Source organism: Anolis carolinensis, chromosome 3 (assembly GCF_035594765.1).
Source record: "Anolis carolinensis isolate JA03-04 chromosome 3, rAnoCar3.1.pri, whole genome shotgun sequence".
Classification (NCBI taxonomy): Eukaryota; Metazoa; Chordata; class Lepidosauria; order Squamata; family Dactyloidae; genus Anolis; species Anolis carolinensis.
The window spans coordinates 112,877,313-112,898,807 of record NC_085843.1 but is presented as its reverse complement, the minus strand read 5'-3'; the positions used below and the strand labels follow the sequence as shown (position 1 = coordinate 112,898,807).

Here is a 21,495-nt window from a genome sequence, read left to right as displayed (position 1 = left end):
CAGCACTCATTATAAACCTGTAATTTCTATGATTTCAAAAATTATTATTTCCAAAATGTATATTTCTACCTTTTCTCCTCATCTCTCTGCAGAATTCCTCAAAAGGTGCACAGGCACCATCCCCATGGGGCACCAGTGGAAAGTAAGTTCAGTGCTCAACTATAATATGCTAAGCTATCATTAAGAAATACAGATATGTGAATTCTAGACACTTAGAAATAATTGTTTCACAGCTGATATTCATAATTTGAACCTGAGTTCTCACTTTTGGTAATGACATTGCTGCAGTGAAGGTTTATTTGAGGCCTAAATCCAATTGCTGCACATAACTAAAGCAGACCTATCTAATCAATGAGATTTATGCAAGTGTGGACTTGCATAATTGTTGTTGGAATTAACAATTAGATTTAATAAATTTTCTGTGTTCAGATACAGCATACCTATGGACACCAGACAGAAGTTGCAGTCTTTGAGAACTATAGAGAAAGAGCAATGATATTCATCATAAGGCAGGATGGAGCTGTGAATTATGTATGGGGGCCGCTCTAGTGTTTATGTGCAGCTAATTCATTCACTGTAATAAACTCTCTTTTCCAGGCATACTGGGACACCTTCTCCCATATCGCCCAGCCCATCCCCTGTGAGTTCAGTGGGGTCCCAGGGGAGCACAGGTGCACCTTCCCCCTCGTCCATTGTCAGCATCCCGCAGCGAATACACCAGATGGCCGCCAACCATGTCAGTATCACCAACAGCATCCTACACAGCTATGACTACTGGGAGATGGCTGACAATCTTGCCAAGGAAAACCAAGGTGTGTGTGATAAAGTATTGTTCTCCAAAGGCTCTATGTGAATATACACAGGAAGTTCTTTTTAACATTCTGTGCTGTCAAAACCACCTCTGAATATTCCTATGAAATTGATGGGGTTATCATAAGTTGAATGACAACTTAGAATCATAGAATAGTAGAGTTGGAAGAGACCTCATGGGCCATCCAGTCCAACCCCCTGCCAAGAAGCAGGAAATTGCATTCAAAGCACCTCCAAAGAAAGAGCCTCCACCACAGTCTGGGGGAGAGAGTTCCACTGGCGAACAGCTCTCACAGTGAGGAAGTTCTTCCTGATGTTCAGGTGGAATCTCCTTTCCTGTAGTTTGAAGCCATTGTTCTGTGTCCTAGTCTGCGGGGCAGCAGAAAACAAGCTTGCTCCCTCCTCCCTATGACTTCCCCTCACATATTTGTACATGGCCATCATGTCTCCTCTTAGCCTTCTCTTCTTCAGGCTAAACATGCCCAGTTCTTTAAGCCGCTCCTCATAGGGCTTGTTCTCCAGATCTTTGATCATTTTAGTTGCCCTCCTCTGGACACTTTCCAGCTTGTCAACATCTCCCTTCAACTGCGGTGCCCAGAATTGGATACAGTATTCCAGGTGTGGTCTGACCAAGGCAGAATAGAGAGGCAGCATGACTTCCCTGGATCTAGATGCTATACCCCTATTGATGCAGGCCAGAATCCCGTTGGCTTTCTTAGCAGCCGCATCACATTGCTGGCATTGAAGGCACATACACTGTCATATCTATTATGATTAAAAGCAGTACAGTATATGGGTGTTTTAAGTAAGTAATATTACTCTTGATGTCCAAGTCACGCTGAATCCCATGAAAGAAATTAATTGTGACTGAATCCAATCCCAACATTATCAAGAGGACATAGTCACTAACAACTTACTTTTAGCTGAATCAAGGTCTACATATTTTAAGTAGTCTTTCTTTCTTTCTTTCTTTCTTTCTTTCTTTCTTTCTTTCTTTCTTTCTTTGTCATCAATGGAATGGAGAAAAAAAGCAACCCATTCTTTATTTTTAAATGTAGTCTGTTAATGTGGGCATGAACAGACTTATTAAAAACCTTTGTTGACTATTTCAATTTTACCTATTTTCATAATATATTTTGTGCATTAATGGTAAATCAGTAATTTTCTATGCAACAAGGTGTAAAAATCAATTTGTTCTCATGTTTTACTCCCTAGATTTCTTTAATGATTTGGATGCCTTGATGGGACCTGTCACCTTGCACAGCAGTATGGACCATTTGGTCCAATACACTCAACAAGGACTTCTCTGGATCAGGAGCAGTGCTCAGTTCTCATAATATCCATTGGGACAGTAGACTCTTCCACAGACAATTAAGTTATTCTAGACACTGTGCTACAGAAATACTCAACTATAGCATTGCTTCAAATCAATGTGAATATTTCGTTTAACACTGAACAATATTTTTCAGAGTACAAAAATCAGTGTGTATGTATATTATGCAAAAGTTGTCTCCTTGGATGAATTATACTTTAATAGTCTCCAAATATCACTTCCGTTATTGTAAAGAAGAAAACTGAAAATATGTGTATTAGAGCAAACTCTCTCTCAATCTCTTTCTACTCTCTTTCTTTCACACACACACACACACACAGACCTTAGTAAGCTAATTCTGAACTTTATGGATTGGTTTAATCAAGTCCAGTAAACTATAGCACCTCTGCATCAGAAAAGCATTTTTATTCTATTTCAAGCACATTCCTACATTTTTGAAAGGATGGTTTCCTGACTTAGTCCAGTTGCAGTCATATTGAATGATTTTCTATTTACAAAACACATTTATTCTGTGCTTTGTACTGATGAACAGTTTCTCTTTTCTTGGGGACAATTTGATCACTTACACAAGATGCTAGATGCCAATTTGCATGGTTGCTAGTAGCTTTCCTTCCCTCGCAGTAGTACTTTCTTCATGAGCAGTCAGCCTCATCCACAATAATAAAACTAGTCGTATGTAACAATAAGGGCTTCTTTCCACGTACAGAGTTCAGGCATAGTATTTCATAAAAATATATAACAGACTAGTTACATACCTTTTTTCTTATCCTGGAATCTTCAGTGTGTCTTCTGTAAACCTTGCTAAAGTTACACAATAGCTGTGCTTTGCAATCCTACACAAGGTCAGGAAAGAGCAATTAGCTTATCCATAGTTTTTCTGGGCCTTTGTGCCTCAATCATTATTTTAAATTCTCTTACATTTTAAGTAAGTACAACATTAATTGGATTAACCCAAGAATCACTGGAATAGCTTTGAATTCACTACATCCAGAACGGTCTCTGCTGAAAGCTGTTTCAGAGCCTTACAATTGCTACCTCCAGTGGGAATACCACCAGTAGCTTTACATGGATCAAAGTAGGCTACAAAGGCCAATAGATGACATTCCCCTATGGCAGAACTGAATCATGATCATCCACACAAGCTAACAGTTCTGAGTTAGAATTTATCTACCTTTCATTCATCTCCAGTAAATGTACCTAGGATGGTGCCACAAACTCCAGAACCACTTAAGAGTTTTCCCCATGTACACATATCATTTTTTAATCTATTGATCAAGGACAATTTCACAATATCTTTCTTAAGACATGTGTAAGAAATAACCATACTGTTTGTCAATGTCAATTAAGATGCTCCAAATAAAATTTAGCACATCAGGATCAGGAAGAAATTAAACTGTTTAATGTCAGCTGGTGAATACTGTAGAACTGAAATTCTCATATAGGTTGAGTGCTAGCAAGAACCTGGCAAAATAGAATTCTCCCCCAGTGTACTTACACGGTGGGCAGAGCTTGCCCCTTTGTCCCTATTTCCTCACCCACTGTGTAACATAGTCTGGGTCTCCTGGATGCAGCTCCATCTCTCCCCCCCCCCCCCCAATTCAATGATTGATCAGCTTTAGAGGTGTGTCGGCATATCCCACCTATGCTCACACACCTGGGGAACATGGGACAATCTTTGCCTCACATGTAAGATTTCTTCTTTGTATGTACGAAGACAGTTGGAATGTGTCTATGCACTCAGCTGGTTAGTAGCTGGAAGGATAAATCTGCTGCTTGGAGTCCCCAGACCTCTGTTGAACTTTAGGTCAAGGGTGTTGTGCAAGGAGGTCCTAGATATCTTTTTACACAATGCCCCCAAATATATATTAAATAATGGAAGGAAATATTTTGGTGGGAGTGCAAACTGCAGTGAACCATTTTCAGGAGGTCAAAATTGGCCCAACAGAATTGCCTACCATCTGATTCACATTGTGAAACAACACAAAGTTCCCCTTTTTAAGCAGTTCAATAGCCACCATCCCTGTTAACACAACAATTTCTTTGTTGTCTGAGAATGGGATGAGCAGGGATGTGCCCAGTTCTTTTCTTGTAGCTGGATGTGCTGTGAGATGCACACTCATCTACAGGGAAAGATATATCCGAAGATGATGTCCTTCCAGTGTATCCATCTACAGGAAAAAGCTGGAGGTTTACTTGCTCATCCTCCAGCTCTCTGAGAACACAGAAGAGGCAATATGGGATGGAGACTCCACTACTTAAAGAATAGGATTGGGGAGGTAGCATCAGATGTAGTTACAGTATTGTAGCTGTGTCCAGTTGTCCTGATTCGGGATCTCAGCCATAATTTTAAAAAAACATTAGTCTTAAACTAAAATTTAAGTACTGTTTAAGGTTTCTATCTTTTTCACTTTACTATTATCTTTAAATGACAGATAATATTTGATGTTTGTTAAAGTACTTTTTTTTCATTTTATCAGTTAATACATTTGTGCCCTGATTTATCAGTCCATTATAGGCATTTGGGTCTTAATTATCCAATACAGAGTTCTAGGTCTTAAAAGAAAAGCCATGGACATTTGGAAATCCTGTCTCTCTGGAAGTGAAGGTGGACACTCACATCAAAGATTGTCCAAATTCACATGTACATGCAACTCCTGGTCTTGTGGCCTTTCATTTTCTTAAATTGTAATTTCCTGTCTGTTACAGTTAAAACAACAAATATTCTTGTTGTGCCTTAAAAAGTATCCAATTTTATTTGGCATAAGCTTTTGTGTACCTTAGCACTTATACCCAAGAGGCACTGCACCATGTATTTGGTGAAATGGATTGTTGTCTATGAGAGCTTGTGTCAAATAAGACTTGTTAGTCTATAAAGTATCACAACATTCTGCATTTTCCTTGTGATTAAGAACATCTCTACAATTTATTTGGATAAATACAATAATTACTAGAAATTGTAATGTTTTGGGAGAAACTCCTATTTGTTTGTTCATTAGTATACTGCCTTTTTATTTATTCGTATTTAGGGTCATTGCACTTACCTTTCACAAGATAAAGTTCTCAGTGTAAGGACACAAGTACATATACTCTGAATAAGGTCTAAAACTAGTGAGCTTGAAGAATAATTATTGCCACTGCATTCATAGAGAATAGCACTCTTTGGACGACTTAAAATTTGGCATTCTATTAGTGACTTACACAGGCTTAAGTTCAATGTATGCATCCATGTGTCTTCTTTATGTTTCTTCCTCCTTCATAAAATCGCCAAGTCCCCCATCTACCCATCTTCTTGCTTACTCTACAGCCATATGGTGACCAGTGAAGAGCAAAGGAAAGCTGAGAATCACCTGACAAAACCATTAAAACATCTTCCTCTGGAAGTCCTGGAAGATGATTTATTTTTGTACTTTTGACCATAGTCATATATAACCAGATGCTTCTTAGCTATGCCCTGCTATCAACCAACTACTGCTTGTCCATGGAGTGCAAAGATGAACAAGAGGAAAGTGAGCCATTCAGGCGAGCATGGGGAGATCTTCCTTAGTCCCACCAGGATTTCACCAGCATCTACTAGTCCCAACTAGATTGGATCTAATGAGAATTTAGATCAAAGAGAATTTAGCAAATCAGCACTACATAGTTCCATTGACTTTTGGGGTCTGCTCTAGTTGAGACTATCAATTGGATTTAGGCATGTACTCACATAATGTCTGAATAAGAAAACTATAGCAAAACTAAAATGAGAAGGAAGTTAATTATGTTTTTACATAGATTGAGTATCCCTTATCTAAATATTTGGAGCCAGAAGTGTTTTTAATTTTTTTTATTTTTCTGGATTTTGATAAATTTGCTTAAATGTAATGAGATATCTTGGAGATGGAACATTTATGTTTCGTAAACACCTTATACATTTAACCTGAAGGTAATTTTATACACAATATTTTATAATCTTGTGCATGAAAAATGTTTGTGTACATTAAACCATCAGAAAGCAAATATGTCACTATACCAACTAACCATGTGGACAATTACAGATTTGTATAAGGGATTTGTATATGTCACTATCCCAACTACCCATGTGGTCAATTTCAGATTTGTATGAGGGATGCTCAGTCTGTAGTGACATTGTCCCAATAATGACAGTTGACAATAAGATCACACCGGTGTAGAAGATTGTCACTGAATTATTTTCTGATGCTATTTCCCTTTTTAATGGTTGGCTTTCAAAACTATGCATTAGTATTCACATGTATATTTCTGCTTATGGATCAGGTTATTAGTGTTGAGTTATCAAAAAATGCCTGAATGTTTTTTAATAAGGACAGCCATTTGAGCTTTTATGATGAATCCAACCACAAAGCTGCAACTGACATAAGCCTTGATGTGTGTGTAATATAATGGGGCTTTTTTTACTGCATTTTTTTCATCAAAATAACACCAGTTTGGAAACTGATTTGGATTAAACATGTCTCTCTTTCTCTAATAGGTAGCAGATAAGACACATGCATGTCTACTCAGAAGTAAGTGTCAGTGCGTTCAGTGGAGCTTGCTCCCTTTAGAGTACATAGATTTGCTGCCTAAGTGATTCAAGCTAGTAAACAATCACAACTGAACTTTTAGCTGTTTTATAAGGTTATTGGTTTTTTAAAAAAAGAATATCTTATCAAATCACTGTATTTTAATCATGCAAATATTTCTGAAAATCTTTCCTAATTGAAAAGAAGGCTAAATGTGGGTTAATCTTCTTAATGTAGAGGATTTACTATATATCACAGCTGAAACTATTGAAAATATATATCTACAGGGGACTTCCAGGTGGATGCCATGGAGGCAGGACAGACGTCCTGAGTTTAGAAGACCTGAGGTCCTTGGCTCCGTGGAAAAAAGGGCTAGACCATGTAGGAATGAGGCAAATTTGAGACTACAATTAAGGGGGGGGGGGACAAAGAAGAGGTGAAGGAGTCTCTATGTTCCCATTATTTACATTTTAGTCAATTGCAATGATCTATGTAGCCACAAAGAAGCAGTGACGTATCATGTGATGAAGGAATATTACAAAATCCTTGATCAATTTTCAGTAGAGTACATTTTTATCCAATGCTAGCAGAATCAGCAGCCTCTCCATGGCCTTGATGAAGTCCCCTATGACATACCCCCACACAAAAAAAAAAACATTCCAGACAATTTCACAACCCTCTGGAGTTCATTTTTTGAGTTGATGGGTGTATCTGCAGAACAATGGGGGAAATAGATTATTTTTGGAGAAGCAGCAAGAACAATACACCTCTGAATCCTAGTCCTTTGGCCTTTTGGAGAAATGGATGCTACAGGTAGATTGGCTTCATATGGATAGATAGATAGATAGATAGATAGATAGATAGATAGATAGATAGATAGATAGATAGATAGACAGACAGACAGACAGACAGATGTCCTGGGCAAAAAGCAAGCAGAGGATTGCATCCAACTTAATATCACTGAAGAAAGTACATGTTGCAACATGTTAATGTTACAACTAACACAACAAATACTCACAAATCCCAAGCTGGCAGTATTCTGCACAAATCAATGTCTATTACGTGTGTGAGATTAAATAATCCAGAAAAAATTACTCATTATAATTATACAGTAGAGTCTCAATTGTCCAACACTCGCTTATCCATTGTTCTGGATTATCCAACGCATTTTTGTAATCAATGTTTTCAATACATCGTAATATTTTGGTGCTAAATTTGTAAATACAGTAATTACAACATAGCATTACTGCGTATTGAACTACTTTTTCTGTCAAATTTGTTGTTAAACATGATGTTTTGGTGCTTAATTTGTAAAATCATAACCTAATTTGATGTTAATAGGCTTTTCCTTAATCCCTCCTTATTATCCAACATATTCGCTTATTCAACATTCTGCTGACCCGTTTATGTTGGATAAGTGAGACTCTACTGTAATTGTAAACTACCTGTTAATAATAGTTGTATTATGGTACAAATATAACATCTAATATATCAAATACAGTAGAGTCTCACTAATCCAAGCTAAACGGGCCGGCAGAAGCTTGGATAAGCGAATATGTTGGATTATAAGGACTGATCAAGGAAAAGCCTATTAAACATCAAATTAGGTTATGATTTTACAAATTAAGCACCAAAACTTCATGTTATACAACAAATTTGACAGAAAAAGTAGTTCAATACGCAGTAACGTTATGTTGTAATTACTGTATTTATGAATTTAGCACCAAAATATCACGATATATTGGAAACATTGACTACAAAAATGGCTTGGATTATCCAGAGGCTTGGATAAGCGAGGCTTGGATTAGTGAGACTCTACTGTAGTACAAAATTAATTGAAATTTTTGAGGGGGAAACAAGACGGGCAGGGGACTGCAGAAAAGAATCCCACAGTTTAGTTCAGCCATTTCTCAGTCTTCAGACACATGATAGCAGAAATTAGCAACCATTTCACTTTTTGGTTTGTTAACCTTTATCCTTCAACAAACTGCAAGAACGTATTAGTAACTGTTCAGAGAAATCTTGTTACTACTCATCTTATAGTGAGTTAATTGTTGTCACAGTCATGCTCAGGATTCATCTTGCAGCATACACATTGGCTATTGGGGAAAAACAATTTAAATGAATAATATCAACATCCAAATTTGGATGTAGTGATAAATTTTTAACACAGCACAACCAAAAGATGTTGTTTTTTGAATATTTCTGTTTTTTAATACCATTTACTCTACTTACTTTTTTTTTTTTGCCTTCGACTGTGTGTGTAAAAAGGCATATCAAAAAATGTATCAAAATACACAAAACAAAAACTTGGTACAAGGGTAGCCCAAGGCAGAGCGCATTGCAGAAATCCAAACTTACCAGTGCGTGTGCTACCATCTTCAGGTCCTCCAAGTCTAGGAAGGGATGTAGCTAGCGGATCAGCCCAAGTTGATAGTAAACATTCATGCCAGAGATTTATATGAACTGGCCATCAGTTTAACTATTCATCTGATCTGGCAAAATTTTGTACCAAATATTTAGTTTTATATCCAAACAGTGATAAAATCATGGAGGTGGAAGAGATTCCACGGGCCACCTAATCCAAACCTACCATACAGCAGTACACAGTTAAAAGTGCTCCTGAGATAGGGACTATCTAACCTCTCTTTAGGCAACCGCAATAAGGGAGAGTCTCCATCACCCTCCAAAGTAGTCCATGCAACTGCTGAAAAGCTATGAAATCTCTCTTTTTTTTGTAATTTGAATAAAATAGTTTGGATTGGTTTGCATCCTAGTCTCTGGAATAGGAGAAAAAACTTTGTTACATCTTCCATGTGACATTCCTTCATATTTTCAGAGATAGGCATCTTGACACTTCTCATATCTGCGTTTTCCCAAGCTTCCTACCTAACTTTCTGAGATGTTCCTTATAGGACTTGGTTTCCATACCTTTTGCTAAATAATCTACATTTTCTGATTTAAATTGGATTATCTGAGTCTACACTGCCATATAATCCAGTTCAAAGCAGATAATCTGGATTTTATATGGCTGTGTAGAAGGGACCCAGATTGGCTTCCTCTGAACATGTTCTAGTTTGTCAGCATCCTCCTTGAACTGTTCAGAACTCATACAATATTTCGAACATTGCAATTGTGCCTTCAGTACCTTGTCTGCAAGAAATCCTTATCCATTATGCACTTCCTTCTGTCTGAGCATTTTTAATGAGACATACCACCCAATATTTCTTTGTTTACTGTAATGAGCTTTCTTAAATTCCAAAGTATTTGTCTGAAAATGTTTGTCTTCCTTTTTTTTCTGTATAACTACATAACCCAAAAACGATGTAGTCTCTTCCATCCAGGTTCCCACTACTTGACATATAATGTTATTCCTCCTCCTTTCTGCTTGATATATTTCTTTGGGACAGGTGATAACCTTCCATTATTACATGCTATCAGGAAGATCACTAATCCTACCAGATTTCAGCAATGCATATTAAATCATATTAAGAATTGAATTTCATCTTGTTTATTTCCCATGATCTGTCCTAAGATCTCTCCAACTGATTCATTGTTGGGGGTTTTCTGCCCATTGGTGAGTCCTTGTACCTTCATGCCAATTAATCTTGTATCATTGAAGCTATTGTCCCCAATACTTGGTGTTTCTCTGTCATATGAAATACTGTTTTCCTCTCATATATAACTTAATTTTAAAGCCCTCCTGATCAGGTTTTCCAGAGTCTGAACAAATACATTCCTATCAACTGCTCTGAGGACGGATTTACACTGCCATCTAATACAGTTTCAGAATGCAGATTAACTGCATTGAATTAGATTATATGAGTACCTTTACTTTTACTACACTGCCATGTAATCCAATTCAATACAATTAATCTGCATCCCGGAACTGCATTATATAGCAGTGTAGATCCAGCCTGAGGTGCAATGCACCTCTTGTGAAACATAATTTCTTATGAAAGTGTAGACCATGGATCAAGCAACCATCGTTCCCCCAAAGGCACTACCTTTGGGGATATTTCTTCCAGTAGTCTTCTCTCATGTCCTCCAACAGAAAAGACTGATAAAATACCGTAGCAGCTTGTGCCCCAAGATCTTTCAGCTTCCTATTCAGAGCCTCAGAGCCCCTTGTAACATATAGAAGACTATGTTTTGCAGTTTTATTTGTTCCATGGATTTTATGAGTTTTGTCACACATTCTGATACATCATTCATCTAAATCCCTGAAATCACGGTTCTCAATACAGCCTGTCAGGACTGTGCACCACCGATATCCCACCCATCCTTTTGGGAGAAGTATGCAAAGATAAATATAACATAAACCTTATCACCATATGTATGGCTGTCATAATCTCTAAGCACATACCAACCCTTTTTCTAGAGACTCAGTTCACAGGAATTGCAGCCAGCTTTGTCTGTTGATAGCTCATCGATATATTCAAATCACCCCTGTGGATATTGTATACTATCCAATATTCAGTTGCTTGCATACTGGAGAAAACATCTGTTCTAAATCTGCCTCAGATTATATCAGTATGTTTTATGTGTGACATTAATAGTTTTTGTATGCCAGTTCAGAGAAAACAATTCCCACTTCTTTGTAACTTCACCAAAAACTTCTGAAAAGATTTGGTCTTATCACATTGTACTTTGTTTCAGTTTTCTCTCTCTATTTTTAATATAGAAATCACTTATTTATTATTATAGCCTTTTTTAAGAACCAGCATTGTTACCAAAATCAAAAAAGCAATAGGGTTCCCAGCTTCCCATACATTTGTGCACCTTTTGCCTATCATCTACGCAGCTGAAATAGATTCATATATATGTACTTGCAATTACATATTTCTATTGTGTACATTAACTCAACAATGTCATAAATGGAAATATATATCCTGTATTTATATTGTAAAATATGTGAATTGATATGGTATTATTTTTGAATAATTTGAAGTTCTTAATTTATTGAATTAATTGCCATCCCCCCCCCCCCAACCCCAATCATCAAATGGTGCTGCAGACAGTAATATTTGATACACATTATGACCAGGCATTTTGCCAATTTTTCCAACACCTCTTTGTGGCTACAACATTCATTCTTCTTTCATGAAATTATTTTTAGGGTCTGGGCCATTAATTTAAAAAACTGGGGAAAAGTTAAATATTTACACCAGGAAGTAGAAAAAGTGTGGTTCTCCATATGTTTTTCAATGTCAGCTCCCAGCTTTTCTCACTATTGGCTGTAGCTGGCTAGTGTTGATGAGATTTCAGTCCAATAGAAGGTTACATTTTGCCCATTCTTGGGTTATACCATAGCAATTTTGAATTTAAGTAGTTCTAGCCATGTCATGTCCACCCAAGTAACATATACCTAACTATAAGATCAACAATATTATTTCATTGTCATTGCATAACCTCAGAAGCCTAAATTATATATGATACAAACAAACAAACAAAAGCAAGAAGTCATTCATTATAAACCAATATATTAAAGTCCCTTCTCAATACTTTTGCAAATAATAAATCTGGAGATGAAATGGTATCTCCATCGCAAGTCAGTGTGTACTTGGTCATTATAAAATTGATAGAAGTGTTATTGTTTTAAACTTGAAAGATGAGTTGCATGCTGTTTACATGGGAACATATTCACTTTGTTAGAACTCTATTGGCATGAGACATTTTCAGTTTTCTGAACGAAGGATATGACTCATGAAGTTGATACCTTGTTAATAGACACTAAGAACTTTTTAGTTTCCCTAGAACTGTAACAAAAATTGCAGGATGTACACACAATGTTTGTACCGTTTTGCCTCTTGTATCAAAGCAGTTTACATTGCTCAGCAGTTACATTGATTCAGATAAGTGAGTGCTTTGGATCCATTCCAGGTCAAAAGAGAATAATGTGAGAGTTTTATTTGTTTATAGCTCTATTACATGGCTAAAACATGTGTGTATTAAAGTGATAAAATTACTGACATGTTGTTTACTGTTTGGAGATTTTGCTGTTTTCTACCATCCACTGAAAAGCCATGTAGCACAGTTGCTGGAATGGTGAAAAACCCTACTGTAAAGTAACAGAATGAGCCTTAAGGATTTGTTTTTGTTTTTTAAAAAAGCACTTTTATATTTAAAAGTTAATATTAATTCATCAATAAGATTACTTTTTTAATGTGAAAATAAACCATGAATTCAACGCCCTCAACATCTCATTCTTGTATTTTGAAAAGCATTTTCTGAAACATACAGTGTTTTCTTGTCTTACTCTTAACGTTACTAAGAAACTGTCATTATTTCAAATGAGTTTCCATTAATAATAATGCTGAGCTGAGTATATCAAGTTAAAGTACTTGCGTGGGCAGGGGCAACTACCCACCAAAAAACAGACAAACCAAAAGCAGCCCACCAAAAAACAGACAAACATAAAAGATTGGGATAACCAGAGTCCACAACTTGTTTTTAGTTACAATTGCCACAGGTTTGGCAGCCATGCAAACCTGTGGGCCAGGCTGTGGCGCAGGCTGGTTAGTAGCCAGCTGCAATAAATCACTATGACTAAGAGGTCATGAGTTTGAGGCCAGCCCATGGCGGAATGAGCACCCGACCATTAAAATAAAAAAATAACCCTGCTTGTTGACCTAAACAACCCGAAAGATAGTTGCATCTATCAAGTAGGAAATTTAGGTATCACTTTTACATGGGGAGGCTAATTTAACTAATTTACAACACCATAAAAATCGCCCCGCTGCAGTTTGGAATGAGGAAGTCGGCATCACAGTGGATGATGAAGCAGCTTCTCCCCCTGTGGCTGGAATCAAGCATACCCTCAGGAAGCTGGAAGCTGGAGAAGGTTAAATTGCCTCTGTGTCTGCCTGTCTCTATGTTCATATGGCATTCTGGGTGAGAAGGGTGGAATATAAATACTGTAAGTAAATAAATGAATAAATGCATGGGTCCTGGATCAGGAATCAGACAGCCTGCTGCTGACCAATGCCACTGAACATGGTAGGGGTCCCAAGCAGCATTACCACCAGTTCCGATCTAGGATATTGGTATTGCCGCACTTCTAAGGCCACCTGGATGCTCCTGCACACACACCGAAAAAAGGGAGGTAGGTATGAAAACTGGATCCTGGACCCATGTCAGCCACCTCCAAGTTGTGACAAAGCCTGACTTAATTCAAACAATAACAGCACATAAATATACGTAAAATAGGGTGGGTGGAAGGAGACAGCTTTGAGGCAACTGTCCAAGACACTGTGAATTCATATGCAATTCAATGGGAGCAGATCAGAAAGGTAGCAGGGAGCAGCCAATCAGGGCGCAGGGCTGGGCACATCTCTGATTGTTATCACGGGGAAAAGTGTCTCCACTGAAGCTTTATCTCCTATCCTTGTTTCCATTTTTTTTTCAAAATCCAATTCTCACAGAGATTGAAAGTGAAGTGACATCTTCTGAACAGGGGCACAGACAGCAAAACAAACACCATAGGGGTGTTAACCCTTCCCTATGCTATTGTTAATAATAATAATAATAATAATAATAATAATAATAATAATGCTTTATGTAAAGCCCACCCTATCTCACCAAGGGGACTCAGGGCAGCTTACAGCAAAGTAAAAATACAGTGGCATTCAATGTTAGTATATGTATGTGTGTGTATGGCTGGAGTTACACTTAAGAAATGTACATATTCTAGCTTACATGCAAATTCAACTTAAGAACAAACCTACAGAACCTATCTTGTTTGTAACTTGGGGACTGCCTGTATATGCTTAAAAAGAGGGATGAATTTGCATAGACTTGAACAGGGATGTGGATGAAAAGGCCTCTTCTTTAGAAGGAGGCTGCTCTGATGTGACTTCAAACCAAACCTGATATTTGGACATCTTAGGCCAAAACCATCAGGATTTTATTGGCCATTGCCTTCCTCTGAGGCTGGGAAAGAAAGATAGAAGAGAAGGGGGGAAGAAAGAGGGGAAAAGAGAAAAGAAAGGGAGAGAGAAGAAGAGGTGGCATAAGGGAGGGAGAGTGAAAGAAGGAAGAAGAGAGGGTCACATGAGAAAGAAAAAAAGAGGAAGGAAGAGGGAAAGGAGGGAGGAGAAAGAATGGGAGAGAAAGGCACAAAAAAGAGAGGGAGAGGGAGAAAGAAAGGAGGAAAGAAATAAGAAATGGAAGGGGGAAAGGGATGTGGATGAGATGAGAAAAAAAGGGAAGGAGAAGAAGTGAGTTAAAAGCAAGAGAGAAGGAGAGGGGAGGGGGAGAGAGAAAGAAAGGGAAGGAGAGGAAGAAAGAAGGAGACAGACAGAAAAAAGAAGGGAGGGAGGGAGAGAGAGAGAAAGGGACACAAGAAAGAAAAAGGGGGGACAAAGAGAAAGAGAAAACTAGAAATGGATAGAGAAGAGGGGGAAGAGGAGAGGAGGAAATGGAGGGTGACAAAAAAAGAGAAAAAGGGATGGATAGAAAAAGGGGGTGAGGAAAGAAGGGAGATAGAGGAGGAAAGAGAAGAGTAAGAGAATTATCAATAGAAAGGGGAAGGATAGAGAAGAAGAGATTAGAAAGGAGGGAGAGAAGGGGTAAAAAGAAGGGAAGAGAAAGGATGGGGAAGAAGACAGAAAGATAGGGAAGAAAGAGAAGGAGAGGAGAAAGGGAAAGACAGGGCGAGAAAGAAAAAGAGAGGAGGGGCAGTTCCTCACCTTCTCCTGCCGCACACGCCTCTGCCTCCAAGTGCCTCCTCTTGACTCCTCTCCGCCCCATGCCACTGGAAGAAGAAGAGGAGGAGGAGGAGGCTAAGACCATCAGAAATATGTGTTTTCTGATGGTCTTAGGCTACCCCTGTGAAAGGGTCATTCGACTCCCAAAGGGATCACGACCCACAGGTTGAGAACCACTAGATGAGAAGGTTTAGTAAAAGGTAAAGGTTTCCCCTGACGTTAAGGTTTAGGAACATTTTAAAAAGGCAATTCTAGACAAACCACATATGGCCTGATATTTAAGAAATCAGTTTTGCATGTTGTTTATATATGCTAATCAAAGCTGTAGAAATTTAAGAATGATCAAATCTAAAAACAATTAGTGTGGACCAAAGAAATAAAAGTATACTCCCTATCTCCTAGACATACAATTCTCCATGCAACAATTAAACCATGTTCATCTATGTATACCTGTAAAATGGTTGTGACTAATGATTGTTTCCTTGATGGAGATGTATTTATATCTAGCAAAATATCCAAAATGTCTTTAAAATAATTACCAACAATGGAAGCCCCGGTGGCATAATGGGTTAAACCCTTGTGCTGGCAGGACTGATGACCGACAGGTCGGAGGTTTGAATCTGGGGAGAGTACAGATGAGATCCCTCTGTCAGCTCCAGCTCCCTATGTGGGGACATGAGAGAAGCCTCCTAAAAGGATGCTAAAACATTAAAAAAAAAAACATCTGGCCGTGCCCTGAGTAACGTCCTTTCACACCAGAAGCGACTTGCAGTTTCTCAAGTCACTCCTGACATGAAAAAAAAAATTACCAACAATCAAATAATTGTATTCTATATCAACAAGATTATCAAAAGAATTATAAAACATCCCTAGTATACCACTATTATGCTCATAACCATTAATCAAAACAATTAATTTTTCAAAATATCTTACAAGTAAAATAAAGGAAGTCCATCTAGATCTATTATTGCCCACTGTGCTGAAATTGAAAAATGTTTGTGCATTAGGAGTATCATATCTTTATGTGATCTAGAAACATTTGTAATATAGACCTCACCAATCCAATTTTTCTGGAGGCTGACTGCATTCTTTGTCATCAAATGTGTTTCTTGCAGGAATGCAATGTCAGTCATTTTACAGATGCAAACAGCCTCCAGAAAAATTGGGCTGGTGAGATCTATTTTATAAATGTTTCTAGACAGCGTTATACCTCAGTTTGAAATCTGAGACTAGAAAAGGCTGGTGTCTGTTATGTTGAGAGTAACTTAATTCAGTAAATATTAATATCAGTTTGGTTTTGGAAAAACTTATTTTAAAAAATTGGTGTGGAGCCCTGAAGTTAAGCCTTGGGTCTGGTTTTAAGATAAATAGGAAAAAAATTCTTCTGCTAGAGCCAAAGACACAAAATATAGTTAGATACTTAATGTGATACTTTAAATCCCTTTTTGGGATTCTTGCTTTGGTAAATTGTCTCCTCCAGTCATTTATTGCCTTACCTGATTTCAACAGTGGCATTCCCTACTGTCTTGTAATTTGTAGCAAAAAAAAATTGTAGCTACATGGAGCAAATGAACAACAAACAGACTACAGCCAAACCATCATTTAACATTGGAAGCTCAACAGCCTCTTTCAATTTCTAATTGAAAATCAGAAGGCGAAAGCAAAGTCAACAACTCCTGTAGAAACATAGTCAAAGATTTCATTAGCTGAAGACCAGCTTCTAAATCTTTCATGCCAATGATTGATAGGTTAGTGCATCAGACTAGCGGAGAAATCCAGGCAGACAAAAGACTCTCTCTCGGAAGCATTCATGGTTGCTTCATGAGCTGTAACCCTCTTTTAGAGCCTCAGCCTTTAATTCGGTGCTTTATGTACAGGTTAGCAATTCACTCATTGACTCTTGGATTTCCTTTACAGACGGAACTAAAGGTTGCATAGATAATGTAATTAGTTTCAGCTCATTGAGTTACCTTGTTGCATGGTAAACATCTGGTCTATGTCAGCTACATTCCTTGGATTCTTCCAAGGAACGATCAACCCATCATAACAAGCTGGATTTTTGTTGTAAAGTCTGCCTGCATCCTGAGCATGGGATAAATGCCAATTTGTCAACCTTCAATCAGCCTATAACTATCACCATATGATGATTTAAAACATCTACAATGTTAAAACACAGGTAATGTGTAAACCTCCAGTAGCTGGTAGCTTCCATGTCTGTGAGACAGTAAATCTTCTCTGGATTTTAGTCTAAGTCTAGGCTTTAAATAAGGTATTCAAAGAATTTAATGCTTCCCCTTCCCCTGTGTTCATAACTTTGGGTAGCTTATTTAAAGTTCTCACTAAAACCCACAGATGATTCACTTCACTGCTGATATAGAAGCCACTAGATACCATGAGGACCTGGTGAGCCTAAAAATATCTGCATACATTTTGTTAACCCATACAGTTCCTAGGATGCTTTTTTTCCACACATTAAACATGTCCTTCTGCAAGAGTCAGTGGCAATTATAACAATGATCTGATATTGCCTCAAATAAAATCACACCAACACTCATATTCCAAAATGAATTTGAAACTTTCTGTGTTGGCAATATAGCTACTAGGTTGCTGTTGTTCTCTTGTTGACCTTCTAAATGTTTGCTCCCTGCAAACTCTCTCTCTGCCCATTAGATGTCAGTAAAAGCCAGTTGCATCCAAAGCAGACATCCCTCGTGCTTTACTTTCCCTGACAGCAACAGTGTGTTAAACATAGATTATCCTTGCACTTTAATCCCCAAATGTATCCATGTCTACAGTGAGTCACTGTAGCAGACAGTAGCTATGAACGTCCTGTAATGAATGATACCGATAAAGCAGGTACAGTGCGGCAAACCAGAAGTCTGGAGTTGCATGCAAACTGGGAGCTATGCCTGCAATGCAGTACTGTCTTGTCTCAGACATGTGAGCAGAGCAGACCAACCTTAGTGTTATACACAATCGTACTAATGTGATCTTTCTGCCCATTACAGTCAGCTGCCAAAGCTATCGATCAACGCACAGGCAGGACTGACTCTAAACGCAGATTCTGCAATGTTATTATTTTTGCTTTTGTTAGTTAATCCAGGAATCCATGTGTACACAAATGACAGAACAAATCACATCATTAACCTTTCTGATTGGCATCTTTAGCATTTCAGAATCATGACAATGAAACAGATTTATCCTTGAGAACATCTTTGCTTCTAGAGTTTGTAAGTACAGACCATTTTAACCAATCTGGTGGCAATGTATAAGACATGCTTACTTACATGTTGCATTAGCCATACATATGTTTTTAATTTGGACATATCAAATATGAAGAAGTCTCTCAAGAATCCAGTCCAGCCGTTTGGGAAGGAGTATTTAGCATTCTCAGCCAGAGAAATCTACCGCTTCATGAAACTGCAAACCTCAGGGCTCAGTGGGATACTACTGGGGAGCCATAGTGCTATATTTGTGCATTATGACAGGACCTAAAGAAGATGGGAAGTCTGTGCCTCAGCTACCAATATGCTACAGCCCTGCAGTGGTCATTGTGTGCAAAGTAAGTCTCAACACCCATACACTGAATCTCCAGCTTTCTGTTCTGTATCCAATTGCCATGGGAAAGGGAAAACACAAGGACAACTATACTGTGCAGGGACCTCCTGAAGCTTTCATTGAACGTGTTGTTACAGCTCCCAGGAAACCTAGGCCAACAGGCACAGTGACAATTTTTTCCTGTCTGACCCACCTGCTTTCATTACCTCAGGAGCAAGGAATTATTGCTGACATTTACAGTTACAGCAAAGCTGCCTTAAGTTGATTCAGATTACTGCTGGTCTATCTTTCCAGCAAGAAGTTTTTCAAGGTCTCTGATATGCCCTTTTCTTAGATCTACTACTTGAAACAGTTGTAACTGGTGAAGTTGGAGACAGATCCTGAGACCTACAAACTGAAATATCACCAACCTGTCAAAGCTCAATCTGTGGTTTGCTGTTGGAGAACCTTCAATGATGGCAATGGTGGTGATGTGCAGGTATAGTTATATAACCAAATGTTATATGATATGTGGTGTATATAAAAATGTATTTTTTGTTTGTAGGACTGAGTAAACAACAAAACCACTGGGCCAAATGACACTAAATTTGGCCACAAAATGCTTACCAACCCAATGAGTGACCACCATGAACAATAAAACATAAACACAGTGACAAAGACTTAAAGACCCAAAAAAGAAAGAAGATGGTACAGTGCAAACCCCCTCCTGCACGTGGGGAAAACACCGCCGAGGGCATGTAGATGAGAGGCGCGCCTACACACACCCCAGAGCCAGGAAAGCTCCCCCAATCCTGCCCTCTACGAGGGGGCACCCAGCTGCTCACCGGCCTGCCGCTGTCTGTCAGAGGCCCTATGAGCCACTCCAAAAGTGTGAAGGGACGCTTTTCGTCTTTCCTGCTTTTTTATTTTGTTTTAGTTCAGTCAGACACTGAACTCCCCTTCCCGGCACATGCTTCATTTGCAGCTCTTCCGTCCCTCCTCCCTCCGGCCAGAGCCGTGCAAAAAGGCAAGAGCTGGCAGGTGAGCGGGCAGAGGGAGGGAAGACAGAAGAGCGGAAAGGGAAGAACAAGTGGGGGCTTTCCTTGAGTTTCACCTCAGTTGCTTGCCAGGCGCGCTCTGATGGGCAGCGTCTCGGACCCACTCCCCCTGTCGACTCAGGCCTTTTCCTTGCTGAGGGAAGGCTGTGGCACTTGGCGGCAGCGCTCTGCTTCCCGATGAGGAGCATGGGTAGGGGGTTCCCCGCTCGGCAGCGCTTTCAACATAATATAAGATTATAAATATAATATATAATAATGACTGTGGTATAATAATACAGGACAATATAATCTCTAAAAACCCGGGCTGTGGCGCAGGCGGGAGAACAAGCCAGCTGCAATTAACTGCAATGAATCACTCTGACCAGGAGGTCATGAGTTCGAGGCCGCTCGGAGCCTATGTTTGTTTGTCTTTGTTCTATGTTAAAAGGCATTGAATGTTTGCCTATATGTGTAATGTGATCCGCCTTGAGTCCCCTTCAGGATGAGAAGGGCGGAATATAAATGCTGTAAATAAATAATAAATAAAATAAATAAATAAAACCAGGACAGTAAACGAAAAGCAGCACTCTGAAAACAGGGAAATTCCAAAAAGGACACAATCATGGACAGCTAACACCTCCCAACAAACGATTCCCCCAGGCAGGAAGCAGCCAGGCTTTCAAGCTACAAGGCCAGTACATGCCAATCAAGGTGACTCATTGCAGCATTCATTCTTCCCTCAACAGACAAGAGTTATTTCTCCCACACTGGACATTATTCCACAGGTATATAAACCACACTTGCCTGTCTGGTTCCTACCTAGGGAAATCCATTGAAAATCACCAAAACCTGGCTCCCACCATTAAAAAACTCTAAAACCAGGACAGTAAATAAAGAACATTCTGAAAACAGGGGAATTCCAGACAGGAAACAATCAGGCCCAGCTAACACCTCCCAACAAAAGATTTCCCCAGGCAGGAATAAGCCAAGCTTTCAGGCTACAAGGCCATTAAATGCTAATCAAGGTGGCCAATTGACTATACCACAGCAATACATGGCCGTGCACAGCTAGTTGCTTAATAAAGGGCTTGCTCCATTTGATATAGTTGCCCTGAAACAGGTACGTTTGTGGTTTCTATGAGATCCACTAAGCTGGAGGCATTCAAATAATTAGCAAAAACACCCACCTTGAAGCATGATGACGTGGATCAATGTTCACAAAACAGTATGCTGGATATAATTTCTCCTATGAATGAGAGACCTCCAAGTCATCTTATCATCTGCAACTCTGCTCGGGTCTTGTGGACTCAGGCCCCATCCACACTATGTTAGAAAATCTGAATTGTCTGCTTTATTAACTGGATTATAGGGCAGTGTAGACCCATATAATCCAGTTGAAAGCAGATAATCTGGGTTTTATATGGCAGTGTAGACAGGGCCTAGGGGCATCCCAGATTGCATCTATCCATCTAGACTACAGTACCTCTTTTTCTACTGCCTTTCCTCATAACAAGCATTATTGTCTTTCCTGAGCATTCCTGTTGTGTCATGAT

At 38.8% G+C, this 21,495-nt stretch overlaps 1 protein-coding gene across 3 annotated transcripts in view; it reads left to right on the top strand.

Moving 5' to 3' along the window:
• aff3 (ALF transcription elongation factor 3) overlaps positions 1-12,854 on the top strand; it is a 328,454-nt gene extending 315,600 nt beyond the window's left edge. For all 3 annotated transcript variants that reach the window (XM_016997240.2, XM_062975376.1, XM_008120270.3), the window contains exons 18-20: positions 93-142; positions 598-812; positions 2,026-12,854. In XM_016997240.2, coding sequence (XP_016852729.2) covers positions 93-142; positions 598-812; positions 2,026-2,147 — 387 coding nt within the window. In that variant the 3' untranslated portion in view covers positions 2,148-12,854. The remainder of the gene's footprint in view (positions 1-92; positions 143-597; positions 813-2,025) is intronic.
• Positions 12,855-21,495: the final 8,641 nt, after the last annotated feature.